Genomic DNA, 23,083 nt, shown 5'->3' on the forward strand with positions numbered 1-23,083 from the left:
TTCTTTTTTTATTTTTTTACAATGTTACTTGACTCAGGAAGACAATTTTATTTATAAAATTTATATTTATTATAATAACATATTTTAATTATGCGTTTAAAATGTTTTTGTTACTTTATTATAAGACATTAATATATGTAATTAATTACAAATGATAAAAATTCGTTGTTATAAAATATAATAAAGTGATTCAATTGCCTTTCGGACTCTAAATCCGTCTTTTGTTTCTTTCTGTTTAGTGTAAAGTCAATCACATTTATTTTGTCAGGCACTTAACACGGTGTCCCTGTATATGTCATCATCAACGTATGATTTCAAAATTGCAGTCGGATAACTAATGTGTTTTGATGGGTCGTAATTGTCGTCGTCTGGAACAAAAAAAAGAAGGTCAAACTAAACAGCGGTCATTCGTCACTTTAAAATAACAAAACACAATCATATGTTTGTTATATATACATTTGTTATTTTTTTCAACCGTTTTTACGCCATCTGATTTTAAAACAATTCCATCTTTTCTGCTCTAGATTTTATTCGGTGTGTACCTGTTGCGATATAAATAATTTAAATTTGGTGTCACCTCGTTTTATATAAATCAAGATTTTTCTTCACAATTCCGTTTCCACACACACACACACACGGTCAACATAATTTAAATTTAGAGCATTTCGAATTAACGAATGTGTTTGTCGCAAAAATGGCCGAAGGCCGCCACCTGAAAACTGAGATTAATATTATGCGACGGTGATCATAGACACACTTTGTATGTTATATAAGTACAATTATTTGTATTTTATATATTTTCATGGATTGATGGAAGAAGCTTGTAAACACTTTTTTTTCCCACGGTCTATATCAGCGGCCATCTTAGATCACACACAATTATTTATGACACTTTTCATATGACTTTCAGTGGCCATGTTGGACCCTCTTTATGTCCAGCAAGTAACAATATTTTGTTTTCTTACAAACAAATAAAAAAAAATGATTTGTTAACAACTGAATTAATTTTTGAACTTTTCCAGGCAGTTGAGAATATTCTTAAAACAGCACAAAATAGAATATTTAAGCAGTATTTCATTTTGACTGTATAACATGAAACATCAAATTTGATTTTGTCCTTGACAAATGTTTGACTCCAAATTTCTCGAAAATGGTTGATGTTGCATGAAAAATTATAAGAGTCAATCTTGTACAGCATAATTCGACTAATAATTTTGATTCATACATATTTTAACATTTGACCAACAAAAATAAAGATGTTTAAGGATTTGTCTGGTATTTAGCAATAAGATTCCATTATTTTGAGAGACAATTATAAGCAATCCAAACAAGTCCAATTTTATGCACCTTATTCGAGAAATAATTGAATTCTTTAATAAACAAAAAGAAAACTAATATATACCCTTAGATATAAAACAGGGCGCGGTCAAAAACCGTATTTTCGACGTGACCTACGCCAACTCCGCATCTGACGTGGTTTTATAAACGGGTGGGGATTTACGGAGGAGTCGGAGGGTTGGCTGGGGGGGTGAGAGAGAGAGTTTTCCCGGTTTTCCATTCAAGTGCACCGGGGATACGTCGCGGACGCCACGTTGCCAACTTGTTTTGCTTAGATTTAAATTTTTGATTGATTGATCGATTATTGGGTATACAGACGAAGAAATAAATGACTTACTTTTTCATGTAATTATGTTTTAGTAATAAAGTTTCCTTTAAAAAAAAAAAAGTAAATATGGCAGCATCGTGATGTTTATCAATTGAATTGTTTTAAGTTCAGTTTGTCCATCTTTTGTTTTTTTTACCTTTTATTTAAAATTTAAAAAGTTGGTGAAATTATAAGAACACAAAAACAATTGATTGTTTTTCTCCCTCCTCCAAACAATTATATATTTATTTTTGTTTCCTCATTTTATCTTAATTAGTTGATTTTAATTCTCATGTTAAAACAAACGAGAATCAAGTCGGCGTCGCTCGGTCTCGATATAGAGCAAAAAAAAATGGCGACCAATTAACCGTCACCGCTGGTGGAAATATTCAACGTCGGGCAAAAACTTTAATATTAGAGGGTGACATCATCGTGATCATCATCTGCGAACTTATTTTCGGATTTTAGTTTTAGACGTGCAGTCTGACGACGGGAATTTAACATCTGTACATAAAATAATTATTACATTATATACTACTTTAAATGACGTCACTTCAATTGACTAATTAACATATACGTATAGTGGTCAACCATTCTCCATTAAAAAAACCGATGTTCTTCTGTTTTTCCGATTTTAAATCGTGCAAAAAACAATTGACATTCATAAACAAATATTAAAGTTACCAGTGATGCTTAATGCGAATAACCCTGATGTATGTATAGTTGGTTCTAATGGATATTAATTATAATGGTCTACCTCCCATTTCCAGTAATTGATACGATGTTGTTTTGTTTTATTTTTAGTGTATATGGCAAACAGCCATCCATCGTTGTCAAATGTTTACATCTGAAAACAAATTTTTTTTCCCCACGGTATATGATATCATTTTCGCGCTATCGCTGTTAAAAATAAGCTGTTGGGAGTTTGTTTTAAATAATTTTTAATATATCTTACAGGAAACTTCATTCATCAATTAAAATGTCTATGAAGTCTTACAATTTTTTGCACCGTATGGCAACAGCGTTACATGAAATGGAGTGAAAATTGATTGATGTCACATGTTTTACATTCATCAATTTTAATATCGCTACTTAAACCCGTTTACGTTAGATTCATTAATCCAAATAGACGTTAATAAAAGCAGATTTCTTAAAAAATCAAAAACAATAAAACCAACAATGTGTGTGGGATTTCGTAATTAACTGTGATGGCGATGTCGTTAAATAATAATAATAATTTATATTATTATAATTAATATATATTTTTATATGTTTTTTTACTTAGTTTTATTTATTTAATTTAATTTAAACGCTGTATATTTTTTCAAACAAATTCCGTAGATTTAATTAATTCAAAATAGATGCTGTCTGAATGTAAAGGAGTAATATCAAGAAGGCTTAGAAGCAAAAGCAAAATCATAAGGATGTTAATTGATTTTTCTAAGCATTCTTGACTAAAATCCATAGCGTTAAAGATCATTGCATACTATAATAAATTTCCTGTTACATAGGAGTACAAGAAAAGGGCGATAGTCAAAAATTGTTTTACTCGGAGGACACATGCAAAAAACTTAAATTAATTGCTGCAGGAATTTGAATGACATTTCATAGACATGTTAAGAAAAGCCTGAGAAATAATTCAAAACAAAAATTATGCAAATCGGAACATTAGAATGTGAGTTATATGCTAGAGACCTAAAAACAATTTTTCTATAATATAGATTAAACATCAAAACAATGAATGGTGAAACAGTTTTCATTATGTAAATATGTCAATTTGAAGTCAAAAAAGTTCTGGTAAATAGCAATATTTCTTTTAGCAATACCCGCAACAATATAAAACTTGTTAAAATCGCAATGTAAACCTTGTAGATGCATTATCTAAATTATTTATAGTAGAATCATAAAATGCCGGAGAAAACATCTGCAACACACACACGTTTATTTATTTATTCAGTGCATTGAACAAACCGGAACCCGGTCAATTGCCCTTGATTTATCTCCGAGAAATTTTAATTTAATTAATAAAATAAGTAGCCGTATAATACGGAACGGTTAAATAATACTCATAAACAAAGTCTCCCGCCGGTTCTTCGAGTTCTCCAACTCCAACAGAACCGGAGGAAATCGCCTTAAATTGGAATTTATCGGTGTTTGCGTTGTTCGTGTTAAATGCACGATCACGAACTAAAACGTATTTTGTAACAATAACAAACAAACAAATGAACAACGTTATATACCTTGTCACAGCGGGCGCTAAACACCTCGTTTCTCTATTGAGAGATGGTTTTTGTTACTCGATTGGTTGATTTTCATCAGGGTAAAAAGGCGTGGGAAAATCATCGTCAATTGTTTCATAAGGGAATGTGATTTATATTTATTGAACTTTAGCTCTAAGAATTTCTCAAGTTATTGAAAAATGTTCAATAACTTCAAAATTATTTTATTTCCAAAGAAACTTTTAAGAATATATCATTAAAGTCGTTACATGAGTTTAAAAGATATTTAGATTTTTCTACAGCCTTTTTGGAATTTATTCAAAAAATAATTGCTTTATTTGAAAAAAAAATTAATAATATTTTTATTTTTTTTTTTGATAATTTCTAAGACATAAAAATTATAAAATTAAATAAAAAAATTTAAAAAAATTGGCGCTCCTAGGGATCAAAATCTTACCATCTGTGCTAGCAAAACAATTGATTACGTTTACGCAAATTCATATATAAGTCATATGACGCTTAGTGTTCAAAAACACTTCGTTTATTTTACAAGTAAATCTTGTTCTTATGGACTAATTGAAAAAACACTAATAACTCTATCGTCTTCACAATTACATGTGTATTGTATATTCCTACAGAATGTAAAACTAAGTCTAATTGACTATTAGCCGTCAAAAGATCTCAGTAAATGAGCGGATTTATTATGTGTGCGTGTGTGTATCTGCATCGGCTCTCTGTGGTATGACGCCAAGGCCATCTTGATTTAAGCCGTCTGCGCTCAATTCGACCATCTCGGTTCTCTCGTACATTCGCCGAGTGTTCAAATGCATTCGATATTATTATTTATTTGTCTGGGACGTGAGTCGTTTCTCCCTCTCCACCACCGAATATTCAATTATTTTCTTGAAAGTTCCTTTCTTTTTTTAAACAATTGCTACACTATTTAGAAAGTGGTATTTCAAAGCCAATTTGACTTCATCAAAATTAAAAATCTTTCTTAACTTCCCTAGGTCTAACTTAAAATGAAAAGCACATACATATTTTATTTAAAGGTATTAAGACCCAAGAGACTAAGTATTTAATTATTTATAATAAGAAACGAAGGCCATCAGTAGGTCAATTATAATGTGAATTATTTGATTTTCAATTATGTAAATCGAACCAAGTAACCAACAGCAGCAGCACCAATTTTAAGATAATCTATCCATTAAGAAAAAAAAGAAATGACTACTTATCACAACAACCTAATACAGTAGACCAGCTCTACGAATTTCCATATATGTAGCAACAACCAAACTTGAAACAAACGAGTACCAAGAGCAACGCAGCTGACCCAACAGTAGATCTAAATAAAAGAAATTACCTTGTAACCCGGTTCTCTGGTAATCCAATAATTTTCGCGTTATCACTGTCGCCGTCAGTCGCACCGCACTCACTTGCACTTAACGACGTCGCTCAAATCAAGTTATCACTGATCACAGTCAACGCGACCTCCCCGATCTTCGTTTGTTTCGTTGACCCTGAGCCGGTGCGATGCAACATTTGAATAACGCGAAAATGTGAACTGCGAGATGCTGCTGCTGCTGATGCTGTGCATCCGTTTCAACGAGATTTTGTGTTCGAGTATACAGACATACATACACATGTGATTTCAAGGACAATATGGACTGCATATTGGTATACAGGGTGTTGCAACGATGTATGAATATAATGCAATGTAGTGTAAGCATTTCCCAGCTGTATATACACTAGAAGACACGGAACATCTAGAGTAAAGGGCAATAAAATAATTATCACTAGGAAAAGATAATTGATGCATAGGCACGTTATGATCACGAAGAAGGATGTATTATGGTAGTATGGTCTCGTCTTGAAAAAGACGACCATGGTAACTGAATTCCGACAGTGTTATCGGTCGGCTTATCATTTTTGTTATACTTTGGTATCCGTGTGCTAAATAAATTTATCCTTTTATTAAACGATTTATTAATTTATTTCCTGGAGTTTACAGTATCTAGTATGAATAACAACTAAAATATAGTATTGGGAATTCCGTTTATACAAGAAGTAGATACCAACTTCGTTCATTTAAACGGAACACCCTATAGAGTTATAGCCTCTAAATGTCTAATCCAGGTGTGGCACTATAGAGTTTTTAACTCAAATTACCCTCTCCTTGTCTTCTCATAAATCTCACGCTATTCCTTAGTCCCCAAGAATCAATTTAACTTGTCTCGGAGATGTATGGAAGGAACAATACCCTTATATACATATCTGTCCCATATATCAATCAATGTACAACATATAACATAAGCCCGATGATTGTTTACAAAACGTTCCAGCTTCTGATGTCGTAAATTAATCAATTTGTTTATTATTTGTGGAGGTTACAATATATGTATATGCATCCAGACTTAAATAAACGTTTATTGCCAAACCGATGTCGTCTTGTCGGTTGTCGGGAATTAAAGGGGCAATGCATCAAACCAAGGCCGTCGACGGACCATCTGCACCAATACAATTAGGATTGTTTATAATTAAACAATTCAAAGTGCTATTGGGTTTTAAGGTTATGTTGGATTTGTCCGATTTAAGATTTTACTCAAAAATGATATATTTCTCTTGAATACATTGTCATAGAGAAGATGTATTTCCTAACGAAATGTTATTTTTCAACTGTTTATATCTTGAAAATGGTTCGATATATAGGGGGTATCATGTGACCCACTAAATTTCATAGAATTTAAAAATGTATTCAAATAATGGGCCCGTTATATAAATATAAAATAATTAAATTTACAATGACTTTTGCTTAAATTATATGGAAACTTCGAATATCCATTATCTTATTACATATTTAGATTCTAGGTAAAATTCTAATAAATTTAATTTATCACATAATATATTTTGGTCAAGTAGTTTCTCAGATGTAAACAGTTGAAGATAGTTATAGAATTTCAAATTTAACTGTATCTCGAAAACAGTTTTATCTAAGTGTGTTATGTGACCCATCAAATTCCTTGGAATTTTTACGTAGTAATATTTAATAATTGTAACATATTTCAATTATTATAGTGCCATCAAAAATACCCGAAAAAACACCCTATAAAAATTTACTTGATAAGAAAAACCGAGTCACTTTAAAACAGTATATAGGAATTTATCAAATTTACGTACTAACGTTTAGGGTTCAGTATAAAATAAATAACCCACATGATATTTTGGAAGTAGATAAGTGGCACCAAGCCGCCTTGATAAGCGAGAATGCAGGCCAGACTCGATTTTTATTGCGTGTATGTATGTACATAATATGGCGCCACTAAATGGTAAAAGCAAAAGTGAGAATGCATTTTTTAGGCGATATTCAAGGTGACTAATAAGTCCAACTTTTTCTAAGGAAATTAATATGAGTATAATAAGTAACCAACTTTATTCAACCCTATTCATATCCACTATTTATTAATTTAGGCTTGACTACACTAAACTTTTAAATTATATTTACTTACATGGGTTGGACCATGTAATTTTACCTCTATTAATTGCCTGTATTAGTTCCAGTTGTTTTTAAATTGACTTGACGTAAATAATAGTGCAATGACGTTATGTCGTTAGATATTGAAAAAACTGTCAATTGTTATATTATATTTTTATTTGCAATATAAAACATTCTACATAACTAAATTTTCAATAATCGAATCGGTGTTTGACATATTCGTGTTCTTTTCTATGAATTTCCTTCCATTTCTCCTTGTTTTCCTTCGAGTTCACTAAAAATATATTGAAATAAATGGCACCTTATTAGGACTAGTTTTTTATTACATAAACTATCTAGATCCATCTTTATCTGACACGTGGTTTTGGTCTGTGTAATATTTTAATGCCCTCAACTGCCTGGAAGTAATTAAATTATTCTTTCAGGCAGAATGCGTGCAAATTTTACATACGGTCCTGATACATTTGTTTTATTTTTTTATCATCTAAATCCACTGAAAATTATGCCATAACACTGATTAAAAAAAAATTACTTATCTCTGTCTGTCACGTGGTTTTCGCTAGAAGTTTGTCTCTATCAGACTTAATATGGTATAAAAAAATTTAAAAAAATTGTAGTCAAGTTAAACAAAGAAAAACATATGACGAAATTAATGAGTAAGATAGAGAGATAGATATTCTTCTAGAGCTGTTTTCTGGCGTTATTTACAACGGTAATAAAACATGATTGTCTCAAATTGAAAAACCGACGTTTCGTCTTCCAAAAGCAATCATCAATTTTTGTTTTAAATACTAGGGTAGTAGTGATAAGTCCACTCATTTCGATTGAACAAAAATTAAAATAATGATCTAGTACCCATTTCCGTGTGACACATCAGTGTTTTCGCCAGAAATTTTATCTCTGTCAAACTCTTCAAGGGTATAAAAAACACAAAATATCAAATTAAATAAAATAGACAATAAACGAAAATTTTACTTTGCCCCGCTTACTTTTCTAATGCCTCTGTTCATCTGTCATCGTTTTGGTCATCAAGTTTATTTTTGTCACACTCAAAATCTTTAAGCATATTTTAAGATTTTCCCTGTGTTTATTAATTTAATATTAAACGTTTGTTTTATCATCCACAATGCAACAAAAATACTTATAGATGATGAATAAAAGTGGGGTTATGTAAAGTCTTTGATAGTTACGAATCTCCTTACCGCGGCTATGTAATCTTAATATTTTCAAGTACTACAATAATTAGGAAAGCATCTACTTACTCTTTTTATGAATGTACCATATAATAGGTAAACAAGCGATAAATCCAAAAGGCAAATAATGAGCCATCCAATTATTCTTATAATAATACATGTATGGAAATTGAACAATTTTCGCCGTAAAAGTATACGGATACTTCATGGGTGTACCCGGTCTGATCTTCCCATCTCCCGACATTCGATGGGGAGGATTCTTTAAACTCTTCGCAAACTCCCCAAAGAAATCCGTGAAAGTTTTCATATCGATTTTAGTCGGCAATTTTAGATTGAAACTTTTTGGTAACTGGGGTAGTTTAACTTTAGGCAATTTCGAGACGATATCGCCTGGTTTTTCATCTAAAAAGTAAACAAAAAAACATATAGTGTGGTAACGAAATACGCTGTTAAACGGTAAAACTGACCCTTTTTTGATAATAGTTTGTCCCAGAATTTCATTTTGAAGTGTTTACATAGATAAAATTATAATTAGGTACACTTATTATTGTATTGACAAGAGGTGCAGTGTGACAGTTGAATATGTCAATGTCAGCGTCAAGGCTCACTTGTGCTGCATTGCATAAGGTTAGTAGTTATTAAAAGGTCGCGCTGCAATAAGGTTTTATTTCTTTTAGGCATTTTTTAGTGTCTTTTGAAAACACGAAATACTGAACGTTATTTTAGTAATTATTTTAATTAAATTTTTTTCCCGATAAAGAAGTTTTCTATTTTTATGGGACATTGCCGATGATGCAAGAACATTAATTTATATGTTATACCGGATGCTTTTTACAGGTGATAGTTTTAAGGCCAATAACATTAATATTGGCAACACTGTATAAGAGTGAGAAACGCTTTTCGTTTTGTTCTATCAAAGTCAATGTGCAACTGTCACTTGACATTTATACAAACATTTTCATTTGATCACAACAAGAAAATTATTTAATTTGATGGTAGCCTCTAATCTCTTCAAAATTATTCCTTTATTACCTAAAATTTTAATTTAAGGAAGAAGCAGACGGCCTTAGCTCTTCAGACAGTGGACTTAGCGAGGAAACTTGTTGGGAATTGTTCGGTGGACCCTGTCCAGAAGCGTTGAAAAAGGGCTACAAAGCATCCGAAATTACTGAAAAAGAGACAATAGTTGCTACTGAGGAAGATAGAGTAAGCAAATCAGCAAGTTCTAAGTTAAATAAGGCTTTTACTTCTGCGAAAGAAGAAGAAGAAGAAGAAGAAGAAGGAGAAGAAGAGGAAGAGGAGGAAAAAGTAGAAGAGGAAAATCAAGTTGAAAAAGAAGAGAATCAACTCATACAAATAAAAGAAGAAGTAAATGAAGATAAGAAAGTAGAAAAAGAAAAAAGAGAAAAAAATATAGAAGAGAAAGAATCAAATGAAATCCAAGAGCTACAGGCAGAAGTCAAAGAAGATACTTACAAAGATGATAAAAGTATTAATAGCAAAGTCAAATCCAAAACGTCAATAGTTAAAAAAGAATCCTTCATCCAAGAATCTGGATCGCAAAGAAATCCTCTGCCTAAATCTGTTTCCGCAAACATGAGTGTAAAACCGAAAAAATCGACAAGTTCAACAGCAAAATCCGCCTCATCAGCAACACAAAATAAGGAGACGTCTACTATTCCTGTTGATGAAAAACCATCTATTACAAAGGAAACGTCCAGAGGATCACAAACTGAACCACCTAAGGTCCCTAGAGAAAAAACACTAGAAAAACAACCCAAACCTGAATTAAAAGTGAACTCATCCACTAACACCGCAGATTTACAAAGCTACTCGCAAATGCTAATGGTCGAAAGTTACGAAAATAGGCGAAACACTATCGATAGAATGTCCTCCCCAATTAATATTTTACAACCAAACTCTACAGGAAGTTCAGCTATATCAAAGCAATCTAAATATAAACCTTCACCCTCGTCAACTAGTATCAGTATTAGTAGTACTTCAAGCGAATCCGATGTGAAGCCTGCAAAAACTACCAAGTGCTACTGCTGTGCCTCCAGACATCCTCGAAGAAATCACCTCAATCAAGCCCCGGCAGTGGAACAACAACGCACATGTTGTGTCATCGGAGGATGTCCAAATTCAATAGAAAAACCGATGGTTAGCTACCCCAGTACTACCGCCGGCAAAGTAAAAGTGAAAATCTTTGAGGAGAGCGAATCAGAAGAACGTCTGAGCTGCCTAAAAATCCGAACAGTTCTGGACGATTCCTGTAAAAAATCCGATAAAAAGTGCAAATGCTGCAACCGAATAACCCAAACTGTAGATCCGCGGTATTCTAGAAAATGCGAAGAGTTTTCGGTTCCCTCTACCGTGGAATGTTTCGTTCCAGTCGTTGCAGCAAAGAAATGCTACGACCATTCCTCTCCGCGGTTAGCCACATCCCTCCGGAGAGCTTTGAGCAAAAGACAAGAAAGCAGCGGTTCTGAAGGGAGCATTGCATGCTGTTCCACCAAAGCGGTTTGTAACCGGAGGACCAGTTCGTCTCCTAAGCAAGTCCGATGCCATTTCGCTTTTGTTGAATAAAGTACCGTCAGATGTAAAGTTTGAATGTTTTTTTTATAAAAAAACAAGAGCGTTAGTCATTCTCTCAAAATCAGTTAATCAATTTCCCGTGTGGGTATATGAATTCTAACCGTCATGCGTTAAACCATAAATTAAGATCACTAGATCAGAAAGGAAGTCACTTGGTTTGTACAGTTTCCACTTTTATATGATCTAACATTCATGCCTTACACCATGAAATAAATTATCTTGTAGTAGGTAACAAACAATTCCAAAACTGTTTTGTTGTTGTTGACCTTTGAACTTTTCCCTTCTTTATCTAATAAACGGACTCGCATGTGAAACTGCCGCTGCATGTATAAAAGTTTCCCGTTTATATGGAGAAAGCGGGTAATGAGCCAGGATGGCACGATGAATATTACGCCCCCTTGTGCCATTTTTAAGAAAGAAAACAAAGCTCCATAAACCGGAAACTATTGAGAGCTGATGGTTATGGTGTTAACGAACCATGTTGGAGTTTTTGTTTTTTAAAGTGAATTTGAGGTTTTTATAATTAAGGGATGTTCTTTTTAATATTATGCTTAAATTAGTTATTTGAGGTACCATGAGAAGTAAACTGGATTTTGAGAGAATGGTTAGTGGTTTCAAAAATCTGCTTTTTTTCAGTGAAATAGTTGGAAAAAATAAGCTGAAAAATAGTACCAATATCAATGGATTTATTTTAATTTTTAAAAACGTTTTGTGCCAAAAATGTAATTTTACTGTTAAGTTAGTCGAAATAAATGAGCCTGGTATGTTTCCTCTGCTACAGTAGGTATATTGCAATCGTGTCAAGCAGCAGTAAATTGAATATCCGATCACGTGCAATAGTAGAACAACTACTTTTCTTCTTCTGTTCCCTTTTAATTACTCCTGGACTTTCATGTGACAATCGAAGTTATTTGGTATACATAATACAGGCAAAGTGCCATATTATATATTCGATAGGGTCTAAAACCTTAATAAACAATAAATTTGATTAAAATCGCAATTAAATTGTCCACAAATGAAAGGTTGATTGCGTGCATCACAATAAATCAAGTCAAGTTTTACGAGGGGACCGGACGGTACTAATACGCATCTCGGGCTATAGAATTGGCTTTTTCATGCGACGTACTGCACCTCGGTGATTTATAGTCGAAAAAAATTACGCCCTCTTGAGATCGTTTTTACTATTGATAGATTGCAGGTAGACGCGCACTCATAAACCGCTTAGGTCAATACTTGCTGTGAGAAAGTACACGATTAACTGAATCTCAATTATGCAATTTTTTATTTAGGTTTTCAAATTATCTCAAGGAAACTTGGAACTTCCAAGTTGGAAGCACCAATTTCCAAAAATAAAATAGTAATACTAATAGTATTTACTTCCAAGAGGGCGAATGCACATGCAAGAATCAGGAATAAGTGAATTAAAAAAAATCAATTATCTAGAATTAAAACAAATGAATTAGTTGCTCAACTTCCTGGAATAAAAAAATGTTTTCTATGCCTCAGTTGATAAGAAGAAATCAGTGCGAAGTGACTGCCTGAAAAATAGTCAACTATTTTAAAACTAAATAGAGTATTCACTTGTCAAATCTCGAGTGCGCTACACTGAATGTGTTTTGAACTATTGCACTTGAAATGAATTAATGAGCTTCAGAAATTCATGTAACAACAATTTTGAGTAGAAATAACCGAAAGTAAAGCTGCAAATATTCAAGTAATGGCTCCATACAAAAAAAAAGAATTCAAAAACAGTCGCATAAAACGAACTAGAAAATTCGAAGAAAACTCACCTAAATATAATTCAATTAAGTATTCAACCGATTTGTTTGCTTTGTTTCTTCATCAGCTGTCGCGTCAAATAATAAATGCATAGAGACTAAATCGAACTTGAGATATGCACGTTCGTTGACAAATTTCATTGTTAGCATGTACGGAAATGGGCCATCAATTATATTATACACCTTTGTGCTACTTTGTTGCATTTGGTGCGCGTCAATTACGCCTCCATGCTTATTGAATGTGTGTTTTTTTAGTGATCCTTGAAACGGTTAGTAAATATGACAAGTTCATTAAAATTCAACGGTTTTATCTTAAATAGTAAGGAAGGAATTACAACATAAATAGGTATTTTCCAGAAAACAGAGGCCTCTTCTATGTTTACACCACGTATGTACGTAATCTAAGTTCTCAATCTAAAGAGAGAGAAAAAAAACTTTTCAATTAAGCGAGAAATCAATATGACGTAAACCAATAACGTAGCATAAATATTTCCACTGTTTTAATTGGTTATCGTGATCACGTTTAGTGGCAGCGTGCAGGTTGTTCTCGGATCTAATCAGTATTAGATTTTATCTGCGGTAAGGGAAATTGAAAAGTCGCTTGTATCCACTCCGTTATTACCCGAGATGTAGTCCGAATGGAAAAAATACCCGAAGTAGGGGATGTCGAGAATGTTTGTTTGTATCGTCCAAAGTTGGGGTCATGGATCGTTCTTCGAATGCGAGTAAAACGCCGATCGATGACGACTGATTGCAAAGTGGAACGGCCAATTGAGGTCATGTGGGTCGCGGGTGCCCCCTTCGCTCGTTCACCTTCGGTTTCTTTCATTTCGGGTCAAAATTGCTGCTGTTACATCACATTTAATATTCAAATTGTAGCAGGTCGATATAGAATTGGGGAATGGCTAGGAATCGAGATTCTTAAAACCATTTCAGTTATTTTTCCTCGATTTCTAAAATTCGCCACAACAAAAAACACTCAATGTAACTCATTCGAGATTTGACGAGTGACTAATTGGACCTCGCAAAGCATTGGAGTTGATTTAAAACAGTTGAGTATTTTCTAGATAGTTAAATAATATCAATTTTTTAGGTGAAACAAATTTTATTTAACTATTTGACCAACACATTCAATATTTAGGGCAATTTTGAAAATCTTTTGTATTTAATATGTTAACACTAATGTATTTTTGTGAAAAAAAAAATATTTTGCTTTCTTTGCTTTTTCCAATTATGTAAATAGTATTAATAAGACTCAAAAACCAAATGAAACAAGAAAATTGAAAAACGCAGCAATCCACTAATATAATGAAAATCCTAAATAATAATCGTAGAGAAAGTTTTTTTATGGGCTTGATTAACCGAAAGGTTCCCAATGATCAAATTAATAAGAAAATGTACTAAAGAAACAAATTAATATTAAATGCCCGAATATTATTCGTAAAATGCCTTTTTTACTTACGATTTGTCTAAATAAAAACACTAGAATTCCTTAGAAACAATCAAAAATGTTATTTAAATGACATGGACAGGTTCCTGGAATCCAAAATCCTCTAATTATTATTTAATAACATTTAAACAATATCGATTTTTTGGAAAACCCACTCCACTCTATGGTGTTTTGTTGGTAATTTTGGCGCCCAACAGTGGGACTAAAAAATCACTAAATCCCACTGAATTTCAAGTTTTTTTAACTTTAATTTTGCAATTCTTTCTTAGGGTTCGATTTTTTTAGTTTTTTCTCTATTAATAGTTTTTAAGCTATTTAAGTTTGCTTAGACCGTTGCCAATTTCCATGACGTCCATTTGTATTCTTCAGCATGTATTAAGTGTGGTGGCTAAAATAATTAATGTAGGTAGCATTCACTGCAGCATTCGATTCTATCATCATTGCCATTTTTAATTTTGAAAACTGTTGCATCAGATTTCTGATGCCACTAACCATATCACGTCCATTTTCTGTCGCATTCCAACTTAACGAAAATTTACTTTAATTTGTCTCTTTCTTCTATCAACAAGATTATAAAGCTGAAGTGATTTTTGGGACATTCAGTAGGTTCGGCCTCGCTCTTAAAATTAAACATGGTCTGATTTGTCGCGGAGTCAAGTTCAAGTGCGTCAAAAGGTCAACAAATCGGTCTGTTATTTTTATTGGGTTTCCTCGTGTGGGCGTCAAAAACGACAGTGACATAGATCGATGCAATTTTCATCGTGCATTTGTGTGTCGGTGTCGGTAAATTGAATAATTATTGTTATCGGGTGTTAGGCTCCTTTGATACACGGGCCTACACGTTACTCTTGATTTGATCCGTCTTGACGTAAAGAACAACGAAACTTCTATAATATTTAATAAATTAAAATAAAGAGTACTAAATTATGGTTATTTTATCATGGGAGCAAGATGGCAAATATCTGTGATAAATGAGTTAAATAATCACAATTAAAATTTTTTTTTCTTAACAAAAATATAAATTTTTTGACAATATAAGTGAAAAATTCGACATTTTCTAAGATGAGGTCTGTTTCTCATGAAAAAAAAAACAAATGAAACAAGCGGAGTTTCAATAATAAAAAGTGTAAACCTGCCGTTGCCGGGTCGATCATTTAATTATTTATCATATTTATGGACGTAGTTGCGCGGTGTACAACGAACTTTCTTGTGTGAGAGTTGAGTGTGTCGGTCACGAGCCTTTTTCTGGTCCGTTAATGCGGTTATGGCAGGTCACTTACAAAATATCAACACACAGACACTATTCATTTTCGCTTCTATTTACTTGCTTTCTATTTACTTAATCCTTAAAGTTTCTGGAACATCCTTAGAACTAATAATAAATATCCAATCGCTGATTATTCTTATTAGAGACGTGGGCAAAACAAGCAGCATATACACGCTGATCATTCAGAAACCGATTTGGTATGCATGGTATCATTTTCATTTCCATCGCATCGGGAATACATTATTTATGTATGCACTTTTCGTTTTCAAATTTTTTTTCTATCTGCTGTTCCAACAATTACACGTTAGTACTGCGTTTAGCGATTCTATCTGTGCGTAAATTCTAACGGGTCTATTTTCAGCTTCCTTTCTAAGAGAACGGTTTAAAGGATTGTGTGAAAAAAGGGAGTGTTTTAGGTAACATGTGGAGATTAAAACTGCCTCAATTATATCGACTTGGTTTACCTAAAACCTTGTATCAAACAAAGAATTGAAAGTATGAGTTAAAGTCAACTGTTTATTAGTGAATATTAAGTTGGATTTCCTAAAAAATAACAATTAAAATTGCTCTAAAATCTGTTGCAATTCAAGTTTTAACTATTTCATATTTGGTAGTTCTTGGACCTTGATGAACAAAATCACTTCTCATTCAAAAAGTGTTTGAAGTACAAAAATCGTTCATATATGAAATTATTTGGGAAGAAAAGGCCTTTTTTCGAGTAATACGCTTTTAAGAATATTTCAATTAATTTGTGAGAAAAAGTGAAAAAATTAAAAAAAACTACTTCAACCAAAACTGTTTAAACTACTTAAAAAAGTGTAAATATTCCTACTGAATTCGAAGTTGTTACTAAAAATATCCGCTTAATAATAGAGATCTTAATTCAAAAACCTCAAATCTGGTGGTTTCTGGATTCTGGTGGACAAAATTACCTTTAACTCAGAAAGTTTTAAAGCTTTAAAATGCATTTATATGTCAAATTATTTGGAAAGAAACAGTTTTTATGTAAGTAAAACTCTTTTGAGAGTATTTTAATTATTTCATGAGAATATTGAAGAGAAAAGTGAAAAAGGCAAAACCCATCCAATTCCTTGACCAAAAAATGACATTTTTACTCTCAGACGCATCCTTAGAAACTTCTATTTATTAGTGTAAAAAGATGATGTAAATATACCCAAGTGGCTCCAAAGTTATGGCCATAAATGTCTGCTAAATAATAAAGATATGACCATGTTTCAAATATATCAAATTTGGTAGTTATTGGACCTTGGTAAAACCAATTGCCTTTAGCCCAAAAAGTTACTGAGTTACAAAAATTATATAATAAGAAGTTACTGGCAAAGAAATGGTCTTTCTTTCAGTCATTTTTTTTAACAATAAAAATAAATATATGCAAAAAAATTGCCCTAACCAAAACTGCCCTAAACACTCAAAAACTTATTTTAGAACCATTTTTTTACCTTCAAATCAATCCTCAGGGCTTCCTTTATATGAAACAAGTTCAAATATTTTCTATTTAGTAAATTCTATGTGCCAATGTATTAAGTCCAATCGCCCTTTTTTTAATATAAGAAGTTTTTTCTTCGTACATTTAGTACTAAAACAGACATTCGAATCCAAGCGCATGTCATAAGTAACATTCATAACTAACAATTCAAGCCTGAATTCAATGCCCTGGCAGTCGGGTGTATTCATTATATGTCTTGATATATTAACACATGCGGGGTTATTACAATCTTTACTATCTAATTATAGTACTAAATAGCTTAATAATATAAAACTGGTTTGTCATAGGTGTTTTTCGTGGTGCTGGATAAACTACATGAATTTTACTTAATCTAAGTATAGCTCGGCTCCGCTTATTTGTGCACCAAAAGAGAAATACTGTGTCATACTTATGAATGACGATTTCACGATGAAATTGAAATATAATCGCGGGGCTTAACAACGAGGTTCAACTCGTTTCATTGAATAATTCGTTCAAATATCATTTGGACTTTATCTATATTTATGTATACCTTGACATTATTTCATTTTTTTGTACATTGATTAAGACCCTTCTCTATTTTTCTTTTTGTCTTTCTTTAGTTCCCTTACCTATATACCCTTTAATCAATATCCTCGACAACAAACAAGTCTAATCGCCTTAAGTGAGTAAAAAAAAAGAACAAAAGGAGCAGTAGTAGTAGCAGCATCAGCAGGAGTAGACATCTAAAAAGGAATATGCATTAAAACGGGGAGGCTCGAAGGCCCTCGACTCAAGCCAACCACTTACACTTGACGGCCGCACATAAACGCCTCTGCAAATAGTTTAAAAGTAATAGACGAGAGAGAAGGCCCGCGGGATTTACTGTTAAATATTGTTTTTTTATTTTCGATATTTTGCTTCTTAATAATAATTTTTGTGTTGGTTCATTCAAACATCCATCAAGCGAGACAACGATAACCAGTTCGCCTCCTACACCACAGTCTCCTCTAAATATAGACGAGTCATTTTTTGTTTTTTGCTTACAGAATTGTTACAATTGTTTTAGTTCAGGAATTCAGGAATGTTTCTTTAGAGGTTCCTGGAATGGCTTTAAGGGCGGGTACTTGTTATTTCAAATAAGCTTTTAAAGAATTCTATATTAGTCCGACTTCGTGGCAGGAGGATTTGATCTACTAAAACTCCCGCTGTGCTGTCATAAAAAATATCAAACAAATTAATTAATCTGCTGCACTTATTCACAACATCCGGCCAGTCTGATATATGGAGAGCTTCATTAACATACGAATACTGTGCAAAACTAACCTATATACAGCACTGACACTAAATTTAGTGAGACAGTGGCAGTCGGATCTTTCCTTCTCACTCGCTCCCTCGCAATTTTCTATTTTGAATGTGCATAATAATTCTCCCATTTGCACACAAAAGGTTTCGTTTCGTTTCTAGGCGAACGATAAAATCCTCTTATTGGTAGGATTTAGTTGAAAAGTATTAAATATTAAATAAACACAACATCAAACAAACACTATATTTAGAGACGCTCCTATTAGCTAATAAATATATAAATTCTTAGTGTTTAAAACCGTTTTAATTCATGGGAAATAAACGTTATTATAGTGAAACCGCTTTGGCATAAACATTTTAGTGTATTGGTGGGATTTTTTGTAATAATATTAGTGTGTCAGATTGGAAAATAAATGAATAAGGTACAATTTATGTGCCCTATGAAAGAGAATCGCAAGATAATGAGTCCTTTCTTAACTGATATATGGTAAAATTGCTTACAAGACTCGTCAGCGCCATCGCTTTAAATACAAAAGAATCTAATTGATATATTAATAATAAGAAAAGGTTTTTAGGCATTTTTCTGTACCATAAAAGTTGAACGAAAAATGTTTTTTTTTTGTTTTTCTTAAGGTTCTGAAATGAATATTACATTATCTCAATCCATTCGAGCACATAGACAATTTCTTTTTTAAGAGTGATCCAGGTTTCCTTATTGATTGTCTGAAGAAAAGGCTACATAGTTTCATTTCTTCCAGGCATTTAAAGTATATTCCATCCAGAATAATAAATGAAGACTATAATATCTATTTTCATAAATATATATAGCTTGAGAAAATTGGAATCATATGTATAGGGCATTTCGTTTTTTAAATTCATAAATTGCTTATAACTTCATAATTAGAGCTGGTACACCTCTGAAATGTCATATATAAGTTATATAAATAAATATTTCATTTTTTGATAAATGTGCAAGGTTTATTGCAAAATATTATCATCTTTTTTTTTTGCTTTTAATGGACCCGCACGTTGGGCGCCAAACATTTTAATAATATTTATTTACATACTGATTTTATTTTCCTAAAAACGTCACAATTTAAAAATTAAAGGAAATAGATTGTTGGATATTTGGTTGTTCATTAATATGAATACATTGATTAAATTTCTGCTTAGCGTGAGTGTTGAGAAAAATGCAAGAAATTTTATTCACAAAACAGTAATTTGTGGCTAAAAAATTGTTTTTACGGTTGAAGAATCCATTATTCAAATGCGTTAGAGCTAGTGTTATATTTATATAGAAAATCCAAGAATACAAAATATATTAGCTACTGTAATTTGTATCTAACGTAACAGATGACAGGCATTACATTTCATGATGTATTCCTATACAATAGTAACATCTATATATACGTTACTTGATAATAAATGTTAGATGAAATAGGAAAGAAAAAAAAATGATGGTATAAACACAGAAACTTGAATCATTTAAAACCGACTGTGGTTTATTATATCCATGGGATCCCAGGAAAACATAAACCGCGTTGAACTATCGAACGAAAAATCTATTTTTAAGCGACCCGCTTATTCCATTGGCACGAAAAGGACGCACAGTTGCATGACATGGAAACGCGAGGAGGCGGAGGAGGAGGTGAAGGAGTTTTATGGAAATTATACAAAGTTGAAGATTAAGGGCTCTCCCTAGTTAATACGGGTATTGCTGACGTCGTTCACGTGAAAACGGTTTAGTGCCCTCAAGGATTTGGAGATACTAACTAGACAATCTCAAGCATCTTATAACTCAAAACCTAGTGCAAATATACTTTTTAACATTTGTATGTAAATCATATAATTTATTCATATATCATATAATTCATTAGATACCTATTTCAGAGTTTTTTTATAAATATACATAGTCTTAAGAAAAATGGAATTATATTTGAAAGTTTATTGTTTACCAATAAATATCATTCAGTGTTCATAAGTCGAAAGGTCGAGTAGATGAATGTTTGAAAATTTGAAAAATCAAATATAATTATTGTAACTATAACTAGATAACTCCAATTAGAATATACAGTGCTTTTCTTTGAAGTTCCCCCCCCCCCATTTATTTTTTGAACGGGTCAAAAAAAATTTTTGAAACTTGGCATAAGTAAATTGGTCTATAGATACTATTTTTCACTGTAAACTAGGTAGTTGTAAATTCCAAGATGGCGGCTGGGCGACATCTTGAGAAAAAATTTTAAATAGAAAGGGGGGTCGTGTGGTACCTCATTTTAAAGGTCTCAATGACCTGTCTAAAAGTAACAGCCAAAAAAATACACTGTTGCGATTTTATTAACGTTTTTAATAGAATAGAGAATTTCAATTGTCGTTTTTATGTCAAAATAAAATAGTAACGCATTTATTTTCGTACACTGATTTTTACCTATTCAAAAATCATAAAAATGTAAAACGTTAAAATAAAAAAAAAACTTTTTTATTAGGCCGCCATTTTGAAACGAGTTAAGATATGGGTCTAATATTTCAGGGTTATAAAGTACTCATTGAGACCTTTAAAATGAGGTACCACACGTCCCCCCTTTCTATTTAAATTTTTACTTATGCCAAGTTTCAAAAATTTTTTTTGACCCGTTCAAAAAATAAATGGTTGGGAATTTCAAAGAAAAGCATGGTATGTATACATAAAGTGGATATTAAGCGCTAACTATTTTGCATATTATTTCTGCTGTCCTGAGTATGTATGATTTGCCATTTTGTCAAATGTAGTTTCTATTTGTAATCTTTTGTTCAATGTAGAAAAGAGCATATATCTTACACATACAAAATAATTAATACTATACTAAAAGAACCATCATTTCATTACGATTATTCATAGGAATCGACTTTCGAAATGAATTATAACCTCAAAAAAACGTATCGCCTCGTACTATGAAAATCATATATAAGTCTAATTGAAAATGCAGCACTACAGTAGCAAACGCGACCGCTGGATGTTTATAAATAAAACGAGCGCTTTGGCCCGTTCCAGGCGTGTTTACACATTCCAGATGCAGGCCATAACGAGGTTACAAGGACCGCTCTTGACTTTGTTCCTCGCGGATGTCGACCATTTTAACTCGATTTCGTTTTTATAGACGAGGACGGCAAAGAGACCTTGAGAACGAGGCAAACGCATTTTCAATATTTACTGCGATTCAAAACATTCTATGCTCCATTACAATTCCTGTATTCCAGAAAGACGTATGGAACTTTCAAAAGAACGATTCTTTCAACTGCTTAGAATAAGTAAAACATATTTCTCTTCCAGGCAGTTGAAAGTGGAAATTTCATCAATAAAAGCTCAAATGAAAGACATGAAAATTTCAGAAGAATGATTCTTTTAACTGCTGCCCAGGCAGTCTGATGAGTTCAGTATGATTTCAAGAACCTGAGATACCTTTACTGCCTGTAAGAGTCTTCAAAGTACTCATAAGCTTCTTCCAGGCATTCGGAGTTTTTGGAACACAATAATCTGCACACTGCGCAATCCATGGGATATATTGTCAAATTCTTTGGAATGCCTTAACTCAAATTCAAAAGCTTCAAACGACTTAAAATTTTCAGGGATGAGGACCCCAAGGGGGCTTAAGAGTTGTATACTTTTTGCAAAAGATCGATCTAGGGATACTCAAAAACTAACAAACCAATTGAGTGTGACAGCATGACCTTTCAAATAACTAATAGCCCAAAGAGAACAAAACTTCCAGAAAAACCTGAAAGACTTATGAAAATTTCAGAAGAATAAATAAAATATTTTTTATAGTTGCATACTAGAAGTGATCAATATACAGGGTGACAATTTAAAAACTTTGAATGATTATATATTAGGAACGAAACACTGAATAAAAAAAACGATGAAAATAGTTGCTATAAAACGAAGGAGGAACAAAAACAAACATACTGACTCTACTGAATAGAAAGGAGGATCGACTGATACATCATCTTGAAAAATGCTTTCCAAAGATGCCATAGAAAGTCACATTTCAGAAAATTCTTTAAATTTATTCTGTAAACTTTGATAGAGTCTACATTGGTAATAATCGTCATAAAATTCATATCGCCCCTCATGATAATAATAACAAAAAAACACGCTGTTTCATGTACCCGCGCTAAAATGAGCGCAAAAAAGAAAATTGAAGTCTATTTTAGTTTGGGATAGTGACTGTCTCTAAATTTATGTGTCCTTCTCGGAGGTCAATGTTATGGCAAACACGTGTTCGGGAATGGAAAACGTACACATTGTTACACTTCAAATGTGGGTTTGACTTTAACTATTTATTGTTTTATAATTAATATTTCGGCAGATGGTCAGATGAGGTATGCAGGTGGGGTTTTAATTTTATATTGTCCTCGTGTCACAGTTTAATACTCTTTATAAATACAGTGTGAATTTAAAGGTATGAAAGGTTGTCAAAACAAGATTACAGAGATTATGACGATGAACATCGCATAGTGGGTTCGAAAGTATTTTTCATCCTTTTCAATGAATATAAAATTCTCGAAAATTCTCACAACGAGAATTTTTGGTCAACGTGTTCAACCCATTGTAATTTGAAGTTTTTTAAGCATCAATTTGTCAATACAGAATCATTCCCTAATGTCGACGTAAGACTCTTAAGGAAAATAACGGGTGT

The 23,083-nt window shown here is 32.5% G+C and overlaps 3 protein-coding genes across 5 annotated transcripts in view; 1 reads left to right on the forward strand and 2 right to left on the reverse strand.

Annotated features, from left to right (window-relative positions):
- The window catches only part of LOC126740582 (ecdysone receptor), a 176,170-nt gene that overhangs the window by 146,791 nt on the left and 6,296 nt on the right, over nt 1-23,083 (reverse strand). Inside the window, exon 1 of one of the 2 annotated variants that reach the window (XM_050446663.1) lies at nt 5,228-5,735. The exons of the other annotated variant lie outside the window; for it this stretch is intronic. The gene's annotated coding sequence lies outside the window, so the exon portion shown is untranslated. Of the gene's footprint in view, nt 1-5,227; nt 5,736-23,083 lie in introns of those variants that run through there. 2 annotated transcript variants of the gene reach the window in all.
- Nucleotides 100-9,176, reverse strand: LOC126740584 (uncharacterized). Of its 2 annotated transcripts, none has more exons than XM_050446666.1 (3): nt 9,018-9,176; nt 8,620-8,952; nt 100-368 (listed from the first exon to the last, which is right to left on the reverse strand). In XM_050446666.1, exons 1-3 carry the CDS (start codon nt 9,049-9,051, stop codon nt 265-267), a joined length of 471 nt encoding a protein of 156 aa, XP_050302623.1. In that variant the 5' UTR covers nt 9,052-9,176; the 3' UTR covers nt 100-264. The 2 variants fall into 2 exon arrangements, with proteins under 2 accessions (XP_050302623.1, XP_050302624.1); XM_050446667.1 differs by lacking the exon at nt 100-368 and adding an exon at nt 7,494-7,631.
- Nucleotides 9,440-11,154, forward strand: LOC126740583 (histone H3.v1-like). The gene is made up of 2 exons (XM_050446665.1): nt 9,440-9,545; nt 9,601-11,154. Exons 1-2 carry the CDS (start codon nt 9,543-9,545, stop codon nt 11,134-11,136), a joined length of 1,539 nt encoding a protein of 512 aa, XP_050302622.1. The 5' UTR covers nt 9,440-9,542; the 3' UTR covers nt 11,137-11,154.

The sequence above is a fragment of the Anthonomus grandis genome, chromosome 9, assembly GCF_022605725.1.
Source record: "Anthonomus grandis grandis chromosome 9, icAntGran1.3, whole genome shotgun sequence".
Lineage (NCBI taxonomy): Eukaryota > Metazoa > Arthropoda > Insecta > Coleoptera > Curculionidae > Anthonomus > Anthonomus grandis.

Coding starts and splice junctions, on each gene's coding strand:
- LOC126740584 (XM_050446666.1), bottom strand. CDS start 9,051: ATGAAATTCTGGGACAAACTATTATCAAAAAAGG. Junction 8,953..9,017: donor CAAACTATTATCAAAAAAGG/GTCAGTTTTACC, acceptor TTTACTTTTTAG/ATGAAAAACCAGGCGATATC. Junction 369..8,619: donor ATGGTACATTCATAAAAAGA/GTAAGTAGATGC, acceptor TTTTTGTTCCAG/ACGACGACAATTACGACCCA.